General features: G+C 43.9%; 1 protein-coding gene across 2 annotated transcripts in view; it reads left to right on the forward strand.

Moving 5' to 3' along the window:
- Nucleotides 1–19,214, forward strand: part of MCU (mitochondrial calcium uniporter) — a 97,815-nt gene that overhangs the window by 76,014 nt on the left and 2,587 nt on the right. For both annotated transcript variants that reach the window (XM_054071228.1, XM_054071229.1), the window contains exons 2-7: nt 6,784–6,853; nt 11,513–11,683; nt 12,530–12,634; nt 15,831–15,991; nt 16,445–16,648; nt 18,656–18,772. In XM_054071228.1, the coding sequence (XP_053927203.1) occupies nt 6,784–6,853; nt 11,513–11,683; nt 12,530–12,634; nt 15,831–15,991; nt 16,445–16,648; nt 18,656–18,772 (828 nt within the window). The remainder of the gene's footprint in view (nt 1–6,783; nt 6,854–11,512; nt 11,684–12,529; nt 12,635–15,830; nt 15,992–16,444; nt 16,649–18,655; nt 18,773–19,214) is intronic.

Consider the following 19,214-nt stretch of genomic DNA (forward strand, 5'->3'; position numbering starts at 1 on the left):
ATGTCCATCTCCTCAGCCTGATTTTAAATAAACAAAAAAAGCAAAACAAAACCCAAGAGGAGCAGCACTGCAGTTCAGACAGATTCTCATTTGCTTGACCTTCATCCATAGAAATGTTGCCCTATGGAGGCAGCAGGTGCGAAAGGTTCTTTTTGGGGCAAAATCTGACCTCTTGAGTGGGATGTGAGTAAGGGTGTGCTGGCAGAGAGGAAGAATTGAGTTCAAACCAGTGAGGTTTAGGCAAATGCTCAGGGCCTGGGGGACGAGCTGTGTCGTTTAAAAAGGCAGCAGTCTTGACTCCTCACAAAAGTTGTGCTCAGTATTGTAGAGCTCCCAGGTACAAGGGCATTCCCTGCCACGCTCACCCCTCTGGTCAAATGACACAAGACAGCAAAGCAATGTGGTTTGAAGGCCACAATTGGCTTACAGGCCTTCCCCCGACCTCAGTGCCGGGGAAAGTCATGGAACAGGTGATCTTGAGTGCTATCATGAAGCACATGCAAGAGAACCGGGTGATCAGGTCCAGTCAACACAGGTTCACGAACGGCAGGTCATGCCAAACTAACCTGATCACCTTCTGTGACAAAGTGACTCAACTACTGGATAGGGGAAAGGCTGTGGATGGAGTCTTCTTGGACTTCAGTAAAGCCTTTGACACAGTTTCTCAGAGCATTCTGCTTCAGAAACTGTCAGCCTCTGGCCTGGATGGGCGCACACTCTCCTGGGTTGAAAACTGGTTGGATGGCCCAGAGAGTGGTGGTCAATGGAGTTAACTCCAGCTGGAGGCCAGTCACAAGTGGGGTTCCTCAGGGCTCGGTACTGGGTCCAGCCCTGTGCAATGTCTTTATCAATGACCTGGATGAAGGCATTGAGTGCACCCTTAGCAAGTTTGCAGATGACACTAAGCTGGGAGGAAGTGTGGATCTGCTGGAGGGCAGGGAGGCTCCAAAGGGATCTGAACAGGCTGGACCACTGGGCCGAGACCAATGGCATGCGGTTCAACAAGGCCAAATGCCGGGTCCTGCACTTGGGGCACAACAACACTGTGCAGCGCTACAGACTGGGGGAAGAGCGGTTGGAGAGCTGCACGGAGGAGAATGACCTGGGGGTGTTGTTTGACAGCCGACTGAACATGAGCCAGCAGTGTGCCCAGGTGGCCAAGAAGGCCAATGGCATCTTGGCTTGGATCAGAAACGGTGTGACCAGCAGGGCCAGGGAGGTGATTCTCCTTCTGTACTCGGCACTGGTGAGACCGCACCTCGAATACTGTGTTCAGTTCTGGGCCCCTCACCACAAGAAGGATGTTGAGGCTCTGGAGCGTGTCCAGAGAAGAGCAACGAAGCTGGTGAGGGGCTGGAGAACAAGTCTTAAGAGGAGCGGCTGAGAGAGCTGGGGTTGTTTAGCCTGGAGAAGAGGAGGCTGAGGGGAGACCTTATTACTCTCTACAACTGCCTGAAAGGAGGTTGTGGAGAGGAGGGAGCTGGGCTCTTCTCCCAAGTGACAGGGGACAGGACAAGGGGGAATGGCCTGAAGCTCCACCAGGGGAGGTTTGGGCTGGACATCAGGAAAAAATTCTTTACAGAAAGAGTCATCGGGCACTGGAACAGCTGCCCAGGGAGGGGGTCGAGTCACCTTCCCTGGAGGTGTTTAAGTGATGGGCGGATGAGGTGCTGATGGTTTAGGGACTGTTAGGAATGGTTGGACTTGATGACCCAGTGGGTCCCTTCCAACCTGGTGATTCTATGATTCTATGAATGTTACCCCTGCAAGAGCAAGTGCTGTTTGATTGCATACCAGGCTCTCAACCAGAAGCGTGTTGTGTGTCTTGAAGGAAATATTTCATGTACTATTTACCAGACACCATAGCAAAACATTGGAGGAGGCCTTACATACTGGCTTACTGTTTATTTTGAATAAATCCCTGGGAAAACTGAAAAATTTCAGAGGAAGACTTAAGATTTTTTTCAAAGGGAGATCCTGGAAGCCGGCCAAGGTGTCCATATGTCTCAAAAGAATGGAGGTGGTGAAGAAGGAGGTGAGAGATGCAGGCAGAGATCTCCGATTCCAGTCTGGCCTGATTTTATGTCTGTGGAGGTTTCTGAGGAAGCCAGAGAGGATGCTGAAAAAGGCATTTGAAACTGGCTGGGTGCTGGCAGCAGCAGGATCCCTGTTTGCCAGTATCATGGACGTAAGCGCCACTGACAAGTCTTCTCCCTGTCTCCTTGGAGCCACGTGAGGAGGGACAGCTGTAGGCATCCACCTCATCCGAGGGCTGAAAAGGTCTTGTCTCTTCTCAGAGCCCTGTGTTGGTTCCTAAGTGAAGGACTTTATTTGCAGCCTTTGCTTTCATAGTTGTTGTATTGAGTGCCCAAGGGCTGAGGGGTTCCTGCTGCTACCGGGCAGGTTCTGGCAGCCCCTGGCAAGGCACAGCCCAGCCCTTGCGGAGACTGAGGGAAAGAAGGGGGGAAAATGCTGGGAAACATGAAGGAATGAGGAAAAAAAGTGTGAGGAGCAGCCCTGCAAGCTATGAGGCAGGAGGAGGAGAGGTGCTCCAGGTACCAGGGCAGAGCCACTCCTGTTGCTTGTGCTCTGGTGTGGGGTCCCCCACAGGCTGTGGCACAAATGTTTCCAGAAGGAATCCCTATTCCCTTGCAACCCTCAAGCTGGGGGAAGGAGTTGGCAACAATGGAGTCAATGGATCCTGGAAAAATGGGTGGGATGAGGGGAAGGTGGGTTCATGTCTGTCTGTTTCTGGCTAGTATCTACATTCACTTGCAGTAAATCAACTTTTCCCAGGCTAAATCCATTATCCCAGTGAGGGTGATGGATGAGTGATCTCCCTACCTTTATCCCGACCCATCAGCTTTTCATCTTTCATCTGGCCCAGGAGAGCAGCTGGCTGGGTGGTAGGTGTATCCACAGGTAGATACATTTAAATTCAGTGGGAGCTTACTGGTACAAAAATTTTAGCTGTTTTGAGAAGTTATGCACCGTGGAGCTTGGACAGCAGATTTACATCAAAATGTAACAGCCTGAGTACAGGAGCAGGAGTAGTTGGAGCCCTGCAGTGAGGGCAAGATGGATAAAGGGAGCTTTTCAGTGCTTTTGAGGTGGGTGTTTTGGGTTACTGTGATTGCTTGCAGCAATTTTTGTTACTGAGATGCTTGGCCAGGAGGTTTTAGGATAACCACTGTCAAAGCCAGGAAGCACATAGAGTTTTTCATGCTGCAAAAGTTGGGATAGAGAGGAAAATAGCTATTGCTTGTTGGAAAAGGTGAGCTGCTTCATGTCTGACTTAAGTCAGGCTCGTTTAAAGGAGGCTCTTCATAAAATTTAACATAGCCACCGGAGCTAGTGCTTGCAAACCTGTCTCTTAAAGATTTTGCTCATGGCAAAAAATTTCTACACAGAGTGCTCTGTTTTTCACAAAAGCTGTGCAGCTGTTACTGCACTGGTACTCCAGGTAATGAGTTAGCAGCATGTTTTACTTGTGTTCTAGATGAAGTTACCTTTTTCAAGCTTGGAGTGGTTTTTTTCTGGACAACTTCTTTTCTGATTTTAATTAGAGATGGAGTCTTGGATCCTTCAAGTTGTTACCAATCTAGCCATGACAGTTACCTAAAATGCAGAACATGAGCTCTGCCCCATTTCTTCCTCTTTTCACATCAGTGCTCACTGGTAGCTAAAAGGCGCTTTTTTTTTTTCCAGTAGGACTTTCAGTACTCTTGTCACCCGTGTAGACCTGGGAGAGCTACATTAGAAGCTGTAGAGGTGCTGTTCTTGCTGCCTTTGGAATGTCCAATATGGAGATAATGGAACAATTAGTTGCAGACAAAGGACTGGGATATTTTTTTTTCCTCTTGGTGCCTTAATCTTTATTGGAGCAAAGCTGCTGCATAACCCTGAGCCTCGGGCTGAGGCGTGAAGCAAGGGACTGAAGGGATTTGAAAAGGGAATTCCTGTATCTCTTGGTACTCAGAGTGTTGTTTTGGTGCTTAAAGCTTCTGATTTCAGTAGCCTGGCTTTGCTGTTGCCACTCCAAACACTGCTTATTTAAGAAGTGGTGGACAAGTCCTTCTCATCTCATCCTTTATCTGAAACCTGGATGTAGTTGTTCCAGTTAATTGCTGAAGCTGTGAGCTGTTTCTGTCCTCTACACCATGCTGCTCCAGTCCCGAGCTTCAGCCTTCGGGCACTTTCTTCATAAAGCTGTGAATTGCAGACGTCGGATAAAGGGTTCAGACATTTTTCTCCATCCCACTTTTAAAACAACCACTACCCTTCAAGAATAAAAATGATGGATGATGCCTTAAGCTCTTGCTAACCTTGGATGGCAGAAGATGACATTTAAGTCTCTGCTGAGTCTGAGTTATTTTTTTCTTTTTTTTTCTGTTCCTAGCCACTAGAACCTGTTTTCTTGGATAAGAAGTGTCTAACAGCAGCGTGTGGTGCAGGGAGCATTAAGGGCTGCCGGAGTGACAGACAGGTATAGCTTAACCAGCCTTTCTTCCTCTAAGATGTGATGGCAGCATACGGCTCTGGGGTTAATGAAACAGAGATGCTTCAGACTTGAATCACAGTGAAAGAATTGTCAGAGAGGTTAAATCTGGGGACACCTCAGCTTTTTGATGAGTCACCAAACATGCCCTGCATTTCAACCCGCTGCCTTTCCCTCTTCTTGCCTGCACTGTATGAGAGCAGGAGACTTGTGGAGACAGCTTACAGCTGTCAAATCCTCATGGCCTTAGGGGAAGAGTCTTTGCGGATGCTGGCTGATAAGATCTTTCAGTCATATAGCTATTTTGCAATGGCATAAGGCTGGTTTTAGTGGCTTTAGGATTTCCTGGAAACGCTGCTAAATTTTTATAGGCTGCCATGCAAATCTGGCAGAAAGGCAGGCTCTTAGTGTGCAGAACTTCAGAAATATGATTAATGATTAATAAGAAAAATGATTAATGTCGCGTAAAAGGGAAGAGTAAAGCAGTGAAAAGGACGTATCTAAAAGTGCCAGCTCTGCTATGGGATCAGGTAAAATAAGTAGGCAAGCAGTGCTTTATCGTAGTGCTCTCTCATGGGAGGGTTTGAGTCTCACTGTATGAATTCAGCCTACTTATTATTGTATCTGTTCTGATGCCATTTTTGGAAAGATTAAAATTGAAGTTGCTGGTTTCAAATAGGAAAAGGTCTTTTTTTTGAAACTTCCTCTAGAGGCTTCCCTTCCATAGGTAAAACTTGGTTTTGAAAACTGGCTTGCGTGTGGTGTGGCTTCTGCTCATTGAAGCTTCTGACGCTCTTCATGATATAATAATGATGCCAAGACAGTAGAGCCGGATTTATCCAGGATGTGAGGCTGTCTGTGTTTTGCTTGGGTGTTTTTGAGTTCTAAACCTGTTTTTCTTCAGGTGAGGTATGATCCTTGTTGCTCAGCAGTAGCACATGGGTGCTTCTCAGTCCAGAAGACTGACATTTCTCAGATGTAAAAAGCCAAATTTGCTCTTTGGTTCTCAAAGACATAGGGCTTGGTTTTTTTTCTTTTTTAAAAAACATTACTAAGTTCAGTTATATCTGTTTAATGCCCAGTTCTGTTTTCCTGTGAACTGCCTGTTTGACTGGACCATGGAAAGCTGAAAATGCAACGGCAAGGAGGAAAATTGAAAATTGCTGATTTTCATTGTCAAGAGTGACAAAAAGGGAGTGTAGATGCAGCAGAACTGAGAGGGTATGTCCAGAGCTGTCTGTGCACTGACCGCCTGGGCCATAGGCACTGCTGTGTAGGTGAAGCTATCCTTGATTTGCGTAGCAGGCTTCAGAAGAAAACTGAAGCAGCAGATAAAGCTATTTTAAGTAGATTATTGAAAAGCAACCACATGAAATATGGAGGTCTGGACAATTTGGCAGAGGAACTTCTGCAAACTTCTATTAGAAATCTATTTTAAAAGCGAGCCCTTTGTGTGAGATACTTTTATAGAAATGCAGGTTTGACAGTTGTGTTTTGGGAATCAACGAACAAAAAAAAAAAACCCCAGCCCGCAGGAATGTTCATATTGGACTGCAGCTGTTGAAAAACGTGAGCACTTGTGACTGAAGTCTCTCCATTGTAGACAGATGAGAGCTGGTATTGTGCCTTTTTCTTTCTTAAAATTGGGCTCTTTTGTACTAGAATTGTAATTCCACTTCTGGAGGAGGGTTGGTGTATAACTAAAACAACTTATCCTAGAAGACAGACTTGAAATCAGTCTGATTCTAGCTTTTCATGAACAAATTGTCCCTTGCCAAGGTTTCAGAACATGAGAACTAATAGCTCGGTATCAATTTTTGAGTTTATCTTGAACAATTTGTTTTATGAACAGATATGTTTACTGCTTGTGTCTTGTACTTTGGCTTCATTGTGTAAGGATAAGGAAAATATGTCAGCATAGAAAACAGCCTGAGAATGAAGCTCTTAATCCCCAACTCTCTGCCACTGTAACTTTTTTAACCTTCGAAGAGCGGTGCTGTTGTGTGATTTCGCTTTTTGTAGTGCTGTAAACGGGTCTCACAAACTGAGCTCAACGTGGCTTTAGAAATGCCAGAGAGGGGTTCAGTTCTGCCCTCGGAGGTGAAGCTGAGGGTGCCGGGGGCAGGGCAGGGCGCTGCTCCGGGCGCTGCGGTTGGGGTTCGCTGGGCGCGGGGAGGAGATGCCCGTACAGAGCGTGGGGAGCGGGGCAGGGGTGGCCCCGGGCTGGGGTCCTGCCGGGCCGGCGGCACTGAGCGTTTGTCCTCTCTGCTTTGCTTGTGTTTTAGGTGCATCCCAGGCTTTCTCCGTGGCAGAGAGGGCGCGCGGCGTTCTGCAGTGCGGGAGCGCCCCCCGATGGTGAGTGCCGGCAGCACCCCCGGCCGCCCGCCCTCCTCGGAGCGGGGGTCTGGCTGTGGGCCGTGATCCGCTCTGGAACGCAGGAACCGACGGAGAACCAACTCACAGAGTCACAGAATGGTTTGGGTTGGAAGGAACCTTAAAGATAATCTAATTCCAACTCCCTAGAGCGGCACCTCCCACTGGCTCAGGCTGCTCAAAAGCCCCATCCAGCCTGGCCTTGAACCCCTCCCGGATGGGGCAGCCACAGCTCCCCTGGGCAGCCTGGAACAGGGCCTCACCACCCTCATGGGGAAGAATTTCCTCCTAATGTCTGGTCTAAATCTGCCCCTCTCCCAATTTATACCCATTGCACCTCGTCCTATCACAGAATCACCAGGTTGGAAAGGACCCACTGGATCATCGAGTCCAACCATTCCTAACACTCCCTAAACCATGTCCCTCAGCACTTCATCCACCCGTTCCTTAAACACCTCCAGGGAAGGCGACTCGACCCCCTCCCTGGGCAGCCTGTTCCCGTGCCCGATGACTCTTTCTGTGAAGAATTTTTTTCTGATATCCAACCTGACCCTCCCCTGGCGGAGCTTCAGGCCATTCCCTCTTGTCCTGTCCCCTGTCACTCCATACCCTTGTAAGGAGTCCCTCCCCAGCTCTCTGTAGCCCCTTCAGGTACTGGACGGTCGCTATGATGCCTTTTCTTCTCCAGGCTGAACAACCCCAGCTCTCTCAGCCTGTCCTCATCAGCCAAGAAGTGTTAAGGAAATGATCAACTCTTCCAATATCTGTCCTTAAAAAAATGTACAGGCTTTGTAATGAGGGATGTCATTGTGTGCAGCTGTCCAAAATAGTTCTCCAGCCATTTTCCTGATATAGCCGTGAGGTCTGTGGATGCTGCCTTTTGGGATGCTGTGTGCCCTCTTAACTTTATTTGTGCAATGGCAGTGCAGTTCCTACCAGCTACTCGTTCAATTGGCTGAAAGCGCTGTTTGCTGCAGTAAACAAATTGTGAAGCCAAGGCAATTTTGTTCCTTCATTCAAACTCTTGAGACAGCACAGACATTAAGCTTTTTTTGATAAGTTGTTGTAATATTAAGCAAAAAGAATGCCCTGTTGGAAGTTTAGAAATCTCAGTACGGCAGAAGGCGAAGAGGAAACACCCAGCGTTGAGCTCACTGCCTGCTTAGCATCCACATGCTGTGAGCAGGGACTGGAGTGCCTACGCTGACAGACACAAGTGGTTAGCAGATCCTGTCCACATTAAGGCTTGTTAATGAAACCTGAAAGCTATAATAAAGTGAAGGACTCCGGCACAATTGCTTCCCCTGCCAGGATAGTGTGTGTGTGCAAACACAAAGAGAACATGACTGCTGTGGAGAGCTCAAAGGAAAACCTGAAGGCTTAAATAGGTAGAATTGTGGAGGACAAGTGTAAGCCTGAGAGGATAATGTAATCATGTAGCTACTTGCTTGATACGATTTTTACCCCTCCTCATATTGTGCTTGACTATTTCTCTTATTTCTTCCAGTAACTTCACCTTTACCAGCAGTAGATGTTCAACACTGACCTCCTTAGCCACTCACTTTTTTGCTGTACCTGTTTTTGCCTAACGTGTTGCTCAGGTTGTTCTTATGCAGAAACAGAGTCTTTAAAAAATACTAATGACCTGCTGTTGGTCACATATGGTGTAGGCAAAACTGTGGTGCTCAGATGGAATTCAAACCTCAAAGCAACCTGACACTTAATATGTACATAAAGCTTTTCAAATCCTTCATGGTTTTATTTAGCAGCATCCCTGGTCAGACTGTGGGTGTCTGTAAATGAAATGCACTGGAATGCAAATGCTTTTTTACTTGTCTCACGTATCCAAATACTGGCTTAAAATTTGATCAGTGAAGAGCATCTGAAATATTAGCTCCTTAATTAGTGAGCTGCCAAAAATGATTGGTCCACTTAATAGCTTGCCCTAATGTAAGGCAATCGCCAGGGCTGCCAGAGCAGAGGAGGGCAAGGCAGATAGGAGTATCACAGTGCCTTGTTAATAACTTTACTGGAGCTGTCTGTTAGGTTGGTGTTGTTGACACGTCTTTCTGGACTTTTTCATTTTTGTATTTGCCTCAGAACCCTTCCCTCTCCAATGCAATCAAAATCTGACCAGAAATTACTGATGTGGGAGGTGATGAGAGGATCATACTGGAATTATGGACTTTCCTCACCAGCGAATTAGACTAGAAAATTATTTTTACGAGCTTTTTGTAAGGAAAACTTAAACCAGCTGTAATTCCAGACTTACTGAGGTGGCCCTCTGAGAGGAATTAATTTGTCTTTAGCACTTCACCTAGACTAGAAATCCTTGGGGAAGGTTTTTGGTATGCTACCAATGCTGATGGTGCAGTCTGACCTCTTGCTTTTATCCCTGTGATGTCCATCTGGTCTGTGGAGAGTTAAAATGCCGCAGGGCTGGTGCTGGTAGGCACTTCCTCCAAAGCTGGCAGTGGTTGTGTTGTACCGTGGGGATGCACAGGGAAGTGGTGGTGCCAACACTGTTATCTGTTCTGCTCTACAGTAAACTGGCTCGCTGCCTGTGTTATCAAGGTAGCATTTTAAATAAAGAATGTTTTTCTTGTCTTGTGGTTATGTAAGCAGTACCTAAGTTCGTGTTGTATATGCTGCTCACAGAACGAATGAATTCAATACTTAAGTGGCTATTTTAAGCTTCTAAACAGTTGATCATTCCTTCTGAGCTTGCAATCACAGGTGTAGCTCTTACTAATTTTTTTTTATTTTTTTTTGCCAGTGTCTTGCTCAAATACTTGAGAGAAAGAATGCAAAAATCTGGTGGCTGGTGTCATAACAGCTGCTGATAAGGACCTTGAAATCCTGTCTAAGTGTCCTAATAAATAGGCAGTTTGCTTCATTTTTTCAGTAAATATCTGACTTGCCTCTGAGTTTTAAGCTTTGAAACGTTAAAGCTACTAAAATCCTGTCAGATGTCCGAGTCTTGAGAATAGGCATTTATAGGCATCCAAATAGTGGCATCTCTTGGGATGCTGTAGTCATTTTAGATGTCCGTACTTGGTCCCTTCCACCTTGTCTATAAAGGTGACGTGAATTCCTCTTTGTTAGCACTGCGTAGCCATTCCTTGGGAGGAGGAAAAAGACTTTGTGTGCTTTGATTCGGTTAATGACAGCATGTGATGGTAAGCACAGAAGCAGAACAGAACTCTTCTGGTTTTGTAAAAGTGTACTTGACACATCCATTCTGAACACCCGCGAGCCTCCCTTTTCAGAAAGGCATGGTGCCCCAAGACTTGTCCTAATATGTAAAAAATCCTGTGATGAACAAGTTCATCGTCTGACAGCAAATCTGAAAGGGAAGGCTGCTGGTGGCAAACCTTTCTGAAGAGTGTCGTGTTGAGAAATATCTTCCTTTGGTAGTTAAAATCACATTTATTTTCTTCTATTTCTGCTTTGCATTGGCTTCTTGGACCGACTAGTTTTGATGTTAGCTGCTTAAAATGACTTGGCACGTCAATACATGAGTGTAAGCAGACAATGTGGTTTGTGTAGTTGGCCAAAGCTACAACAGGTGGGAATACCAAGCCAGACGCAGCGTGGGTGGGTGAGGCTGCACGATCCTTGAGACATGGCAAATGCTCTGTGTAATTAAAAAGACCTTACATTTTTACATAAGAAAAATACATAGCACTCCGAAGCGAATCATTTTTAGGTGTGCTGCTCTATCTTAGCAACTGCTGCGCTTGGGGAAAAGTTTGACTGTTTGTGACTCAGTAGAGAGCTTAGGGAATGTGAACTTTTAACTTTTCTATGTATGGATATCCCAAAGCATGCAGAGTGGGCTGCCTTTCTGCCAGTGAAATAATAATTAGCTCACAGTTCACAGGGTTCATTATCATGAATTTTCAGGAAGGTGCACTGAAATCCTGAAGAATGCTCTTGAGAAGGCTCCTGACGGCTCTAAAGAAATGGCAAATGCTGTTCTATCCACACCTAAGAAGTCATGTCTGTCTTCTGAAGTACAAAATGTATTGATCCTTTGAATTTTAGATGCAATGATCTAGACACTTAAACTTGTGGCACTGGTCCTACAACCTCTTAACTGCTTTATTAAATATTTGTTGTCTTGGGACAAAGAGGAGGAAACCAGAATTAAACAACCTTTAAAAGGTTTGATGTAGATCCTTCCTCGATGTTTCCTAATATACACACTCTGCCTTTTTCTGCTGGGCTATAAATCCTGATTAATTACACAGTGTTTTGTCTTCCATAGTCTGAAATACTTTTATTCTGAAAAACTAGCCAAAACATACTGTGCAGCCATGTTGTGGCTTTTAGCTGTTGTGTTGCCATTAGTATAGACATGATTATGCTTACAGTAAGGATCTCTTAGTTTTCCACAAAGCACAGGCAGTTTAACAAATACTGCCAAGTTAACGGGAGTGAAAACCTCCAACATCCTGTTGGAGGAACACAGGAAACATCCAACATGTTTTTCTCTGGTGGACGCATCTCTTAATAAAAGACGAACCAAAACTTTAGTCTGTTTCATGTCCAGCTCAAAACTGTGATTGCCTTTTCTCTATGGGACATGAGAAGGTCTATTAATTTTTAACGAAACTTGTGGTTTTGTCTTCTTTGTAGAAGTGACAGTGGTTTACCAAAATGGCTTACCTGTGATTTCTGTGACTCTTCCATCGCGGCGTGAACGTTGCCAGTTCACGCTTAAACCTATCTCGGACTCTGTTGGCGTGTTCTTACAACAGCTGCAAGCAGAGGACCGAGGGATCGATCGGGTTGCAATTTATTCAGCAGGTACTGGTGTTTACAAACTAATTGATTTACTCGCTTTCCAGCTATTCTTATCCAGCCTTTTACATTTTTAGTAAAAGCTCGTTATGGTGTGGGTTCTTGGATATTCCTGAAAAAGTAGAAGGTAAAATTGCCTTTCTTAGAGTAAGAATATTCCATTAGCTGTTCCCGTGTAGTCAGGTCTGCCAAGGAAATCTGACTGTAGAGTGAAGGATGAGGAAAACATTCCTAATGCTTAGCTTATCTCCACTAAGACTGATGCCTGTTTTTACTGAGTTTCCTTCTATTTAGTAGGAAAACTGCACGACATGCAACCAATGCAGAGAATAGGATGTAAAAGGTGGTATAAGGGAAATGGTACCTTGATTAGCTATGAATATTCAATCATATTTCAATTCATGTCATGTATTGTCATATTTTGCTCAATTGCTGTGTATCTGCTAGCCACCAAAGCTCAGAAACATTGTGAGGATGTCTTAGAAACAGCCATTGAAGCAGATATTTCCTTAAAAGTCTTGGCCTAGGAAGGAGATGTTTGCTAGGTGATGTCAAAGCTGTCCAACACTAGAGATTGAAATAATCGTTTCTAATGCCAGTGGGGAGAGATGAAGGTCACTTAAGTGGATTGTACAGCAAAGCATAGAGGAATATTCCAAGTGGGGTGTACATAGCTCAGCTAGTATTTGCCATGTAAGGTGTCCCAAATTATATATCCATCTTGACAAATCATTTTGTCTGTGAGAAAATGTAGAAATTTGGATTTGGGGTGGCATTGCAACTTGATTAGCCACAGTGTGTTTAGGTACTTTGGTTCTGGTGTTTAATGAGTGATCTGTGTTTGCCTTACAGATGGCACACGTGTTGCCTCTTCCACAGGCATAGATTTGCTTCTGCTGGATGACTTCAAACTGATCATTAATGATGTCACATACCATGTTAGACCACCAAAGAGAGGTAAATCACCCTGGTTCTGGTAAACATCAGAAATAAATTTTGGTGTTCGGTTCCCTGTTTAATTGCGGTACACTTTATTAACTTGTTCAAAGACATAAGCGTTATTTCTGAAGGAAACCTTGCTTTTTCTGATCCTGTCCTTGGAGTCTAATTTAGTGATATCCAAATAGTTGTAGTAGTTGGTGATGAAAAGCAAATATTCGTTCTGCTCAAAGCCAGTACCCACCCTAGCAGGAATAAATGAAGAACTTTAGTTTTTTTTCATTTCTATACCTTCAGTAATTACAAAAAAAATTCAAAAAAATTAAGTAATTTCATTTAACTCCTTCTGAGGGAGTACAATCCAAAATGGGAATTAGGTTGAAACTTACATTTTCTGATTTGGAAGAATAGATCATTCACTCATGTGACAGTTAACATTGTTTCCTTTTAGGTATGGTACTTAGAATATTGCAAATAAATCCTGAAACCTTGTTAGCTTACAAACAGTGACAGAAATGAGACTGTGCTCCTACAAGGTTACCCTGCTAGAATCAAATGGGACAGGAAACCAACCTATTTTGACTCAGTAAGAAAATCCTTTTAAGTAATGGACTTTGGACACTTGTGTCCAGGATGTAGAAACTTATAAGAAGCTTTTAAGATACTCCAGAATTACTGGCAGAGGCAGGAACTTGGCATTTTCATCTACTAGCTACTCTTGCTCCTGGAAACTTTATAGGCTTCATCAAGCACCAGGATCTCGTTTACCTCTGAGGACTTACACAAAAGACAAGCATTGGAAAGGCTGCTCGGATTGATGCTTGGCTTACAGATAGTGGATGATTTTTGTCTTATTGTTCTACTATTTTTGCAGAAAATAATGTGAAGTTTGCAAGCAGTGTTTCTCTAAAAGGGGTTTTTAGCCCTATAGACAGGCAAACAAATTTGGAAGGATCTGTGATTTGATTTGCATGATCAGTTGAGGTTTGATGGTTGAAATGCCTTCCTCTATTTATCTCTACGCTTTCCTTTGCTTTTAGGCCTCGTCTGTTATACCTCTCTTCAAGCAGTAGGTAATGAACAAGATAGTTCATAAGGCAAAAGCTGTGAGGGAACTGTTTAATATTCCTTTTTCCATCTTGAGCAGCCTGAATAAGACAACATGCAAAAGGAAGTTGATCTATCAAAAATCGGGGGAGTGACCATATCTTTTGGGTCTGAGTCTGACTGGCTGACTTCTAGGAAGATCCACTGATCTTCCTCCATAGGTGCAAAAGGCTTCCCCAAGGACCATTTTTTGCAAGGAAAATAGTAGCAACATATTTTAGCATTTTGTTGTTCACAATATAAAAATACCAAGTAAAAAAGAAATTTCTGACTTGGGAAACTTGGTGCAGCCTCTTTTCCTTAGCATGTGGGAGACTATGGAATTTGGGAATGGGGCATTGGGTGAGGTACCTTTTTTCCCCTCATCTGTTGGTTAGTCTGACCTTCACTAGAGATTTTTTTCCAATCTCCTTAAAAGAATCTTAACAGAAACCTCTCCATTAAGCCTCCTGGATACCTCTCTCACGTACAAGCGTGTTACTCTCTGCTCTCTCACCCCACTGCTGTGTCCTTAGTGTGGTGGTTTTGCACACTTAGAAGACGTTATAAGCCAGAGAGGTGGAGTGAGGACTCTTAACAAGATATCTCTTCCAACCGAGACTGGATGATGGCATCAAGCCTAGCTCATCTGGTCTGTAGTTTTTAATACAACTGGATGAGAATGAAAGCCCAGTGTCTGTTTCTGCACTGGAGAAACTGCTGTTCCAAGGTAAGGGAATCCACACAGCCCACTCACCTGATGGTTGAGAGAGCAAAGTCGGTATTAGTCAGTTTGGTTTTGGTTAGCTCACTTGTATAAAGTACCTGCTGTGCGCTGGTAGGTGAACTCTGGGATCACCTAGGTTACATGAAATTGCTGCCTCTGATTCGTTTGCAAAGGAGATTTCTATAGTTAGCTTGTATTAACATGAATGTGCCTGTAAATAAGCACCAAGATTAGTTCTGTTCAACTTTTCAGGTACTGCTTTTTCACTTTTGCAAAAATCACCCTGTTTGTTTTGAAATGGAAATGCCTGCACTCTGTAGTCTTCAATACTAAGTACTTTCTGATGGTCACTTCAGTAGGAACACACTTCTTTTTTTTTCTCCGCAGGGGAACAGAAGCCCTATATCTGGGAGGAGGGGATATTGTGTGCTTTCTGTGCATTGGCACAGACAACTGAGTCCCTTTTCCTTCAGCTGCTACTGTGAAAACTTAAGCTGTCCATAGCTTTTCATGAATCAACACTTTCACTTATTGCTCATTTGAGAATTGCAGGCCAAGACTAGATGGGCTGTTGCAACTTTTCCATTTCAGTTCTTTTTCCTGTATCGTGAAAATCATATTTTGAGAAGATAACTTAAGGTAGAAGCCTGAGAATGCTACCAAAAAAAATATTTTTCTTGTTTAGATTAGGTGGCTAATATCAAGTTCATTTGCTCTAATGTGAAATTCGGGGTTTTTTTCCATATGGAGTGTGTAACATACCAGTAGTTACAGCTCCTTTAGAAGTGGATTTGCTTTAGGACTTCTTTTGTGTCGAAATGCAGAAATAAAGGCAGTTTCAGTTAGTGGCCTGTTACTGTCTTTGCGTAAATACTGTGAAGAAGAATTTCGTTGCCTGTAGGTAGGACAGCATGGGATTGCATTGGGAAACAATTCCTGGCATTGATACTCAAAACAAGTATCGTAAGATTGCCTGTTCTGGGGCCACTGACCAAAGAACTTTGGTTGCCATCATCAATAACTATGGCTGCTGATGGTCTGTAGTCTGAATTCTGGTTGTTTCTTGACAGCTTGTGTGATGGATCATACTTGTTTAATTGTTCCTTTGTCTTCATTAAGTCTTGTATATAAATACAGATCAGAAGCAGCCATTGATATCTGGCAAGCTAATAGCATGTACCTCTCATTCTTGTTCTTATCAAATTTTAGGAATATCTAATAATGAAGCCTGTTTTTCTATTGAAGAAATTGCATTGTCTTAGAGTGCTGGAGCTCTTCCAAAGACTTTGTTGTTGAAAAGATAGTTTCCTGTGTTTCCTGTGCAGACTAATATCAGTTTCTGAGGGGTATATGAGAAGATCTGTGGATTGATGCATATCAAGCTGTCTCTCTCTTTCCTAGAGCTCTTAAGCCATGAAAATGCAACGACGCTGAATGATGTCAAGACATTGGTTCAGCAGTTGTATACCGCCTTGTGCATTGAGGAGCACCAGCTGAACAAAGAGAAGGAGCTGATAGGGAGACTAGAGGAACTGAAGGAGCAACTTGCACCGCTAGAAAAAGTGAGAAGATTCACATTGTATTTTGCTTATCCTCCAAGTGCAGCCTTAATTTAGTTCAAGATTTTAATTAGGTCCGTGGCACACTTCAAATAAGAGAAGATGCACTAAGTGTATTACCAAACCATATCTGTTTCTGGCTTCTCTGGAAGCATTTTGTTGCCTTGCTTTGTACGATTGGAAATTAACTTGGTGGTAAATGAAGACCTTGGCTAATGCGACAGGACATCTCTGAACATGGAGAAACAAGCAGCTCTGCAAGGTATCCAGAGCATGCTCAGATTACAAAGGCAAGATACTCATGGAAAAGAAGTCTGGATTTGTCTGCATAGAAGACTCAAATCAGGAATGTTGAACCACTTAGCATTTAATATAAATACATTTAATATAAATACGAAGTGTTATTTTTACATTTTCTTTTAATTATATCAACATATTTATTTCTATCTCCTGCAGGTACGGATGGAGCTCACCAGGAAAGCGGAGAAGAGGACAACCTTGGTGTTGTGGGGAGGCCTGGCCTACATGGCCACTCAGTTTGGGATCCTGGCCCGCCTCACCTGGTGGGAGTATTCTTGGGACATTATGGAACCAGTAACCTATTTCATCACCTATGGTAGTGCCATGGCAATGTATGCGTATTTCGTAATAACTCGCCAGGTAGGACTTGTTGTGCTGGCATTGAAACTTTTGTAGAAGACTTGCGTTGAGCTCTGCTGCCTAGAAAAACAGTAAAATTGTGCCTCATAGAAGCAGCTTTGCCCCTTCCTTATCCTTTTGGAACCTAGATGCCGCTTGATTTAATTTTTGCTGTCCAGGATGGTGATGTGTAGTTGTGATAGGTAGTCATCGCTATTTTCCTGATTGTCTTACTGTAAATACTTACGTATGTTCTGTGATTGACTGCTTTAACTGTACAGGTTCATCTGCTCAAAGGGAATGATTTCTGCACACACACGCCCATGCAGCCTCACACACACTTGCACCAAAGGCAATCAAGTGCTGTGATTAATCAGCGCAGATAAACTATGGGTGCATAAGCTACTGACTGAATTTCAAGGAAGCTTGCCTCTCTGACATGAGGTGCTGACCTTTTTAAAGAGACAATAAAGCTTCAGGGATCATAATTGGAATGTTTTGTTTAGGCGTTTTGTGGACCTGGCCTTTCACCCAGGGGAATGATCCTTTTCTGCATCCTTGTAATTGTGACAGACTTTATTGTGGCTTTCTAGTATAGGGTTTGTCTCATCACTCCCATTCAAACTTCACAATTGCACCTGAATAATGGAGGAAGGCCTCATAGAGTCTCTGCTGCCACAGACACTTCAGGTGTTCCAGCATGGTGTTCCGGGGTCTGTCAGCTGCACCATTTCAGGAGCTGGGGACACACATGTCTCTGTCAAATACACCTGGAACTTCTGCTGTGTTTGAGCTCAGATCTGATGTTTTAATTGAGTCATCCATTTGAACTAGCACCTCTTCTACCATTCAAAATCTCGGTGTTTCAGGGACAGCTTGATTCTGAATGCAGCCCTAATGATTGGATGCATACCAGACACGGGCTGTGTGCTGTTCCTGTACGAGGCTGAGTTAACTTCAGAAAGCAGACCTGTGCTTTGTAGACAATATGTGGCATTTGGTATGAACAGCTTTGCTGCTCTGATGATCTAAAACACTGTGACTTTTTTTGCAGTAGAGTAGCCCTGGCAAAAGTTATGGTATTGAGTTCTTGTTCTCACATAGCTTGATTGAGGGATGAACTCATGAGCATTGCATGTTTATGACCTTAAGAAAAAGAGAGTAAGGGCCATCTTACAAAGGCATACTCTAGTATTTATAGTTCTTGCATCTCTCTCTTTCCCCACAAACTGCCAGTATTGCAGTGCTGAAATGTATTAGTTTGTGTTCTCCCTGCATGGAAAGATTCACACATTCAGGACAGGAGGGTGGTGGTGGTAACTCAGACTCAGCGCTGGAATGTAACATGCTAGCAGAGAAGCAGAAGCCTGACTGCACTGAGTCTGGCTGGGATGGAGTTAGTGTTCTCCATAGCAGCTGCTATGGTGCTCTGTTTCAGATTTGTGACCAAAACAGTGCTTGCACAGCGTCAAGGCCTTCTCTGTTTCTTGTTTATCCTTGCCCTGGTGCCCTGGAGTATGCTGGGGGTGGGTGAGGCATTGAGAAGGGACACAGCTGGGACAGCTAATTTGAACTGACCAAAGAGATACTCCATACCGTATGATCTCATGTCCAGCAATAAACTGGAAGAGAGTTTCTCTGAAGTACTGGTTGCAGGGAGACTGCAAACAGCATTGGTCTGCTGGTGGGAGGTGGCAAGTGATTGCTTTTGCATTCACTCTTCTGGGGTTTTTAATTCACTTATTAAACTGTTTTTATCTTGACTCGTAAGTTTTTCTTGGGTTTTACCCTTCTGATTCTCTTCCTCCATCCGGTAGCAGGGAGGTAGTGACTGGGTGGGGCTTTGCTAGTGGCTGGGGTCACCCCTCCGCACTGAATGAGCTTGGACAATGCTGGCTGGTCTTGTGCCTTCACTGACAGAAACTAGTCATCCTCCCAAAACACACCTAATACATGCTATGCTAATGCTGTCCTGTGTTGCATCCTGTTGATGCTTTATTCAAATCTTCTCTCCTTATTTCTTTTTAGGAATATGTTTATCCAGATGCCAGAGACAGACAGTACTTATTTTTTTTCCATAAAGGAGCCAAAAAGACACAATTTGATCTAGAGAAATACAATCAACTCAAGGATGCAATTGCTCAGGTAACAAGAATTTTTCCAGAAATAAGGCAAAGAAATTACTGCTTGCTAGTTCTTAGCTGCTATTAATAGGTACACCTCAAACAAGAATGGATATATCTTAAGTTTTCAGCCTATTTTCTTGTCACAGCCTCAGTGTAATCACTGAATTGGCTTCGATATACCCAGGAATAGATCTGCTAGATGTGTAAGGCTTGTGTGTCTCCATCTGTGAGGGCCTTCTAGAAATTGCTGGCAAATCTTGAGTTGCTTCAGGCACTTCATGCCTCAGAGGAGCCTAATTCAAGATTTCCTTTATTCTCAGCTCCTCCACAGCAGGTGGGTTTAGTGAGGAATGAAGACTTGTATCCATGCAGTTCATGTCTTCATGACATAGCACTTCTGTATGCTGGGTTGCAGTCATAGAAAATAATGTTAAAAAATCTTAGCTCTATTGTTAGGGACA

Source organism: Cuculus canorus, chromosome 7, assembly GCF_017976375.1.
Source record: "Cuculus canorus isolate bCucCan1 chromosome 7, bCucCan1.pri, whole genome shotgun sequence".
Classification (NCBI taxonomy): Eukaryota; Metazoa; Chordata; class Aves; order Cuculiformes; family Cuculidae; genus Cuculus; species Cuculus canorus.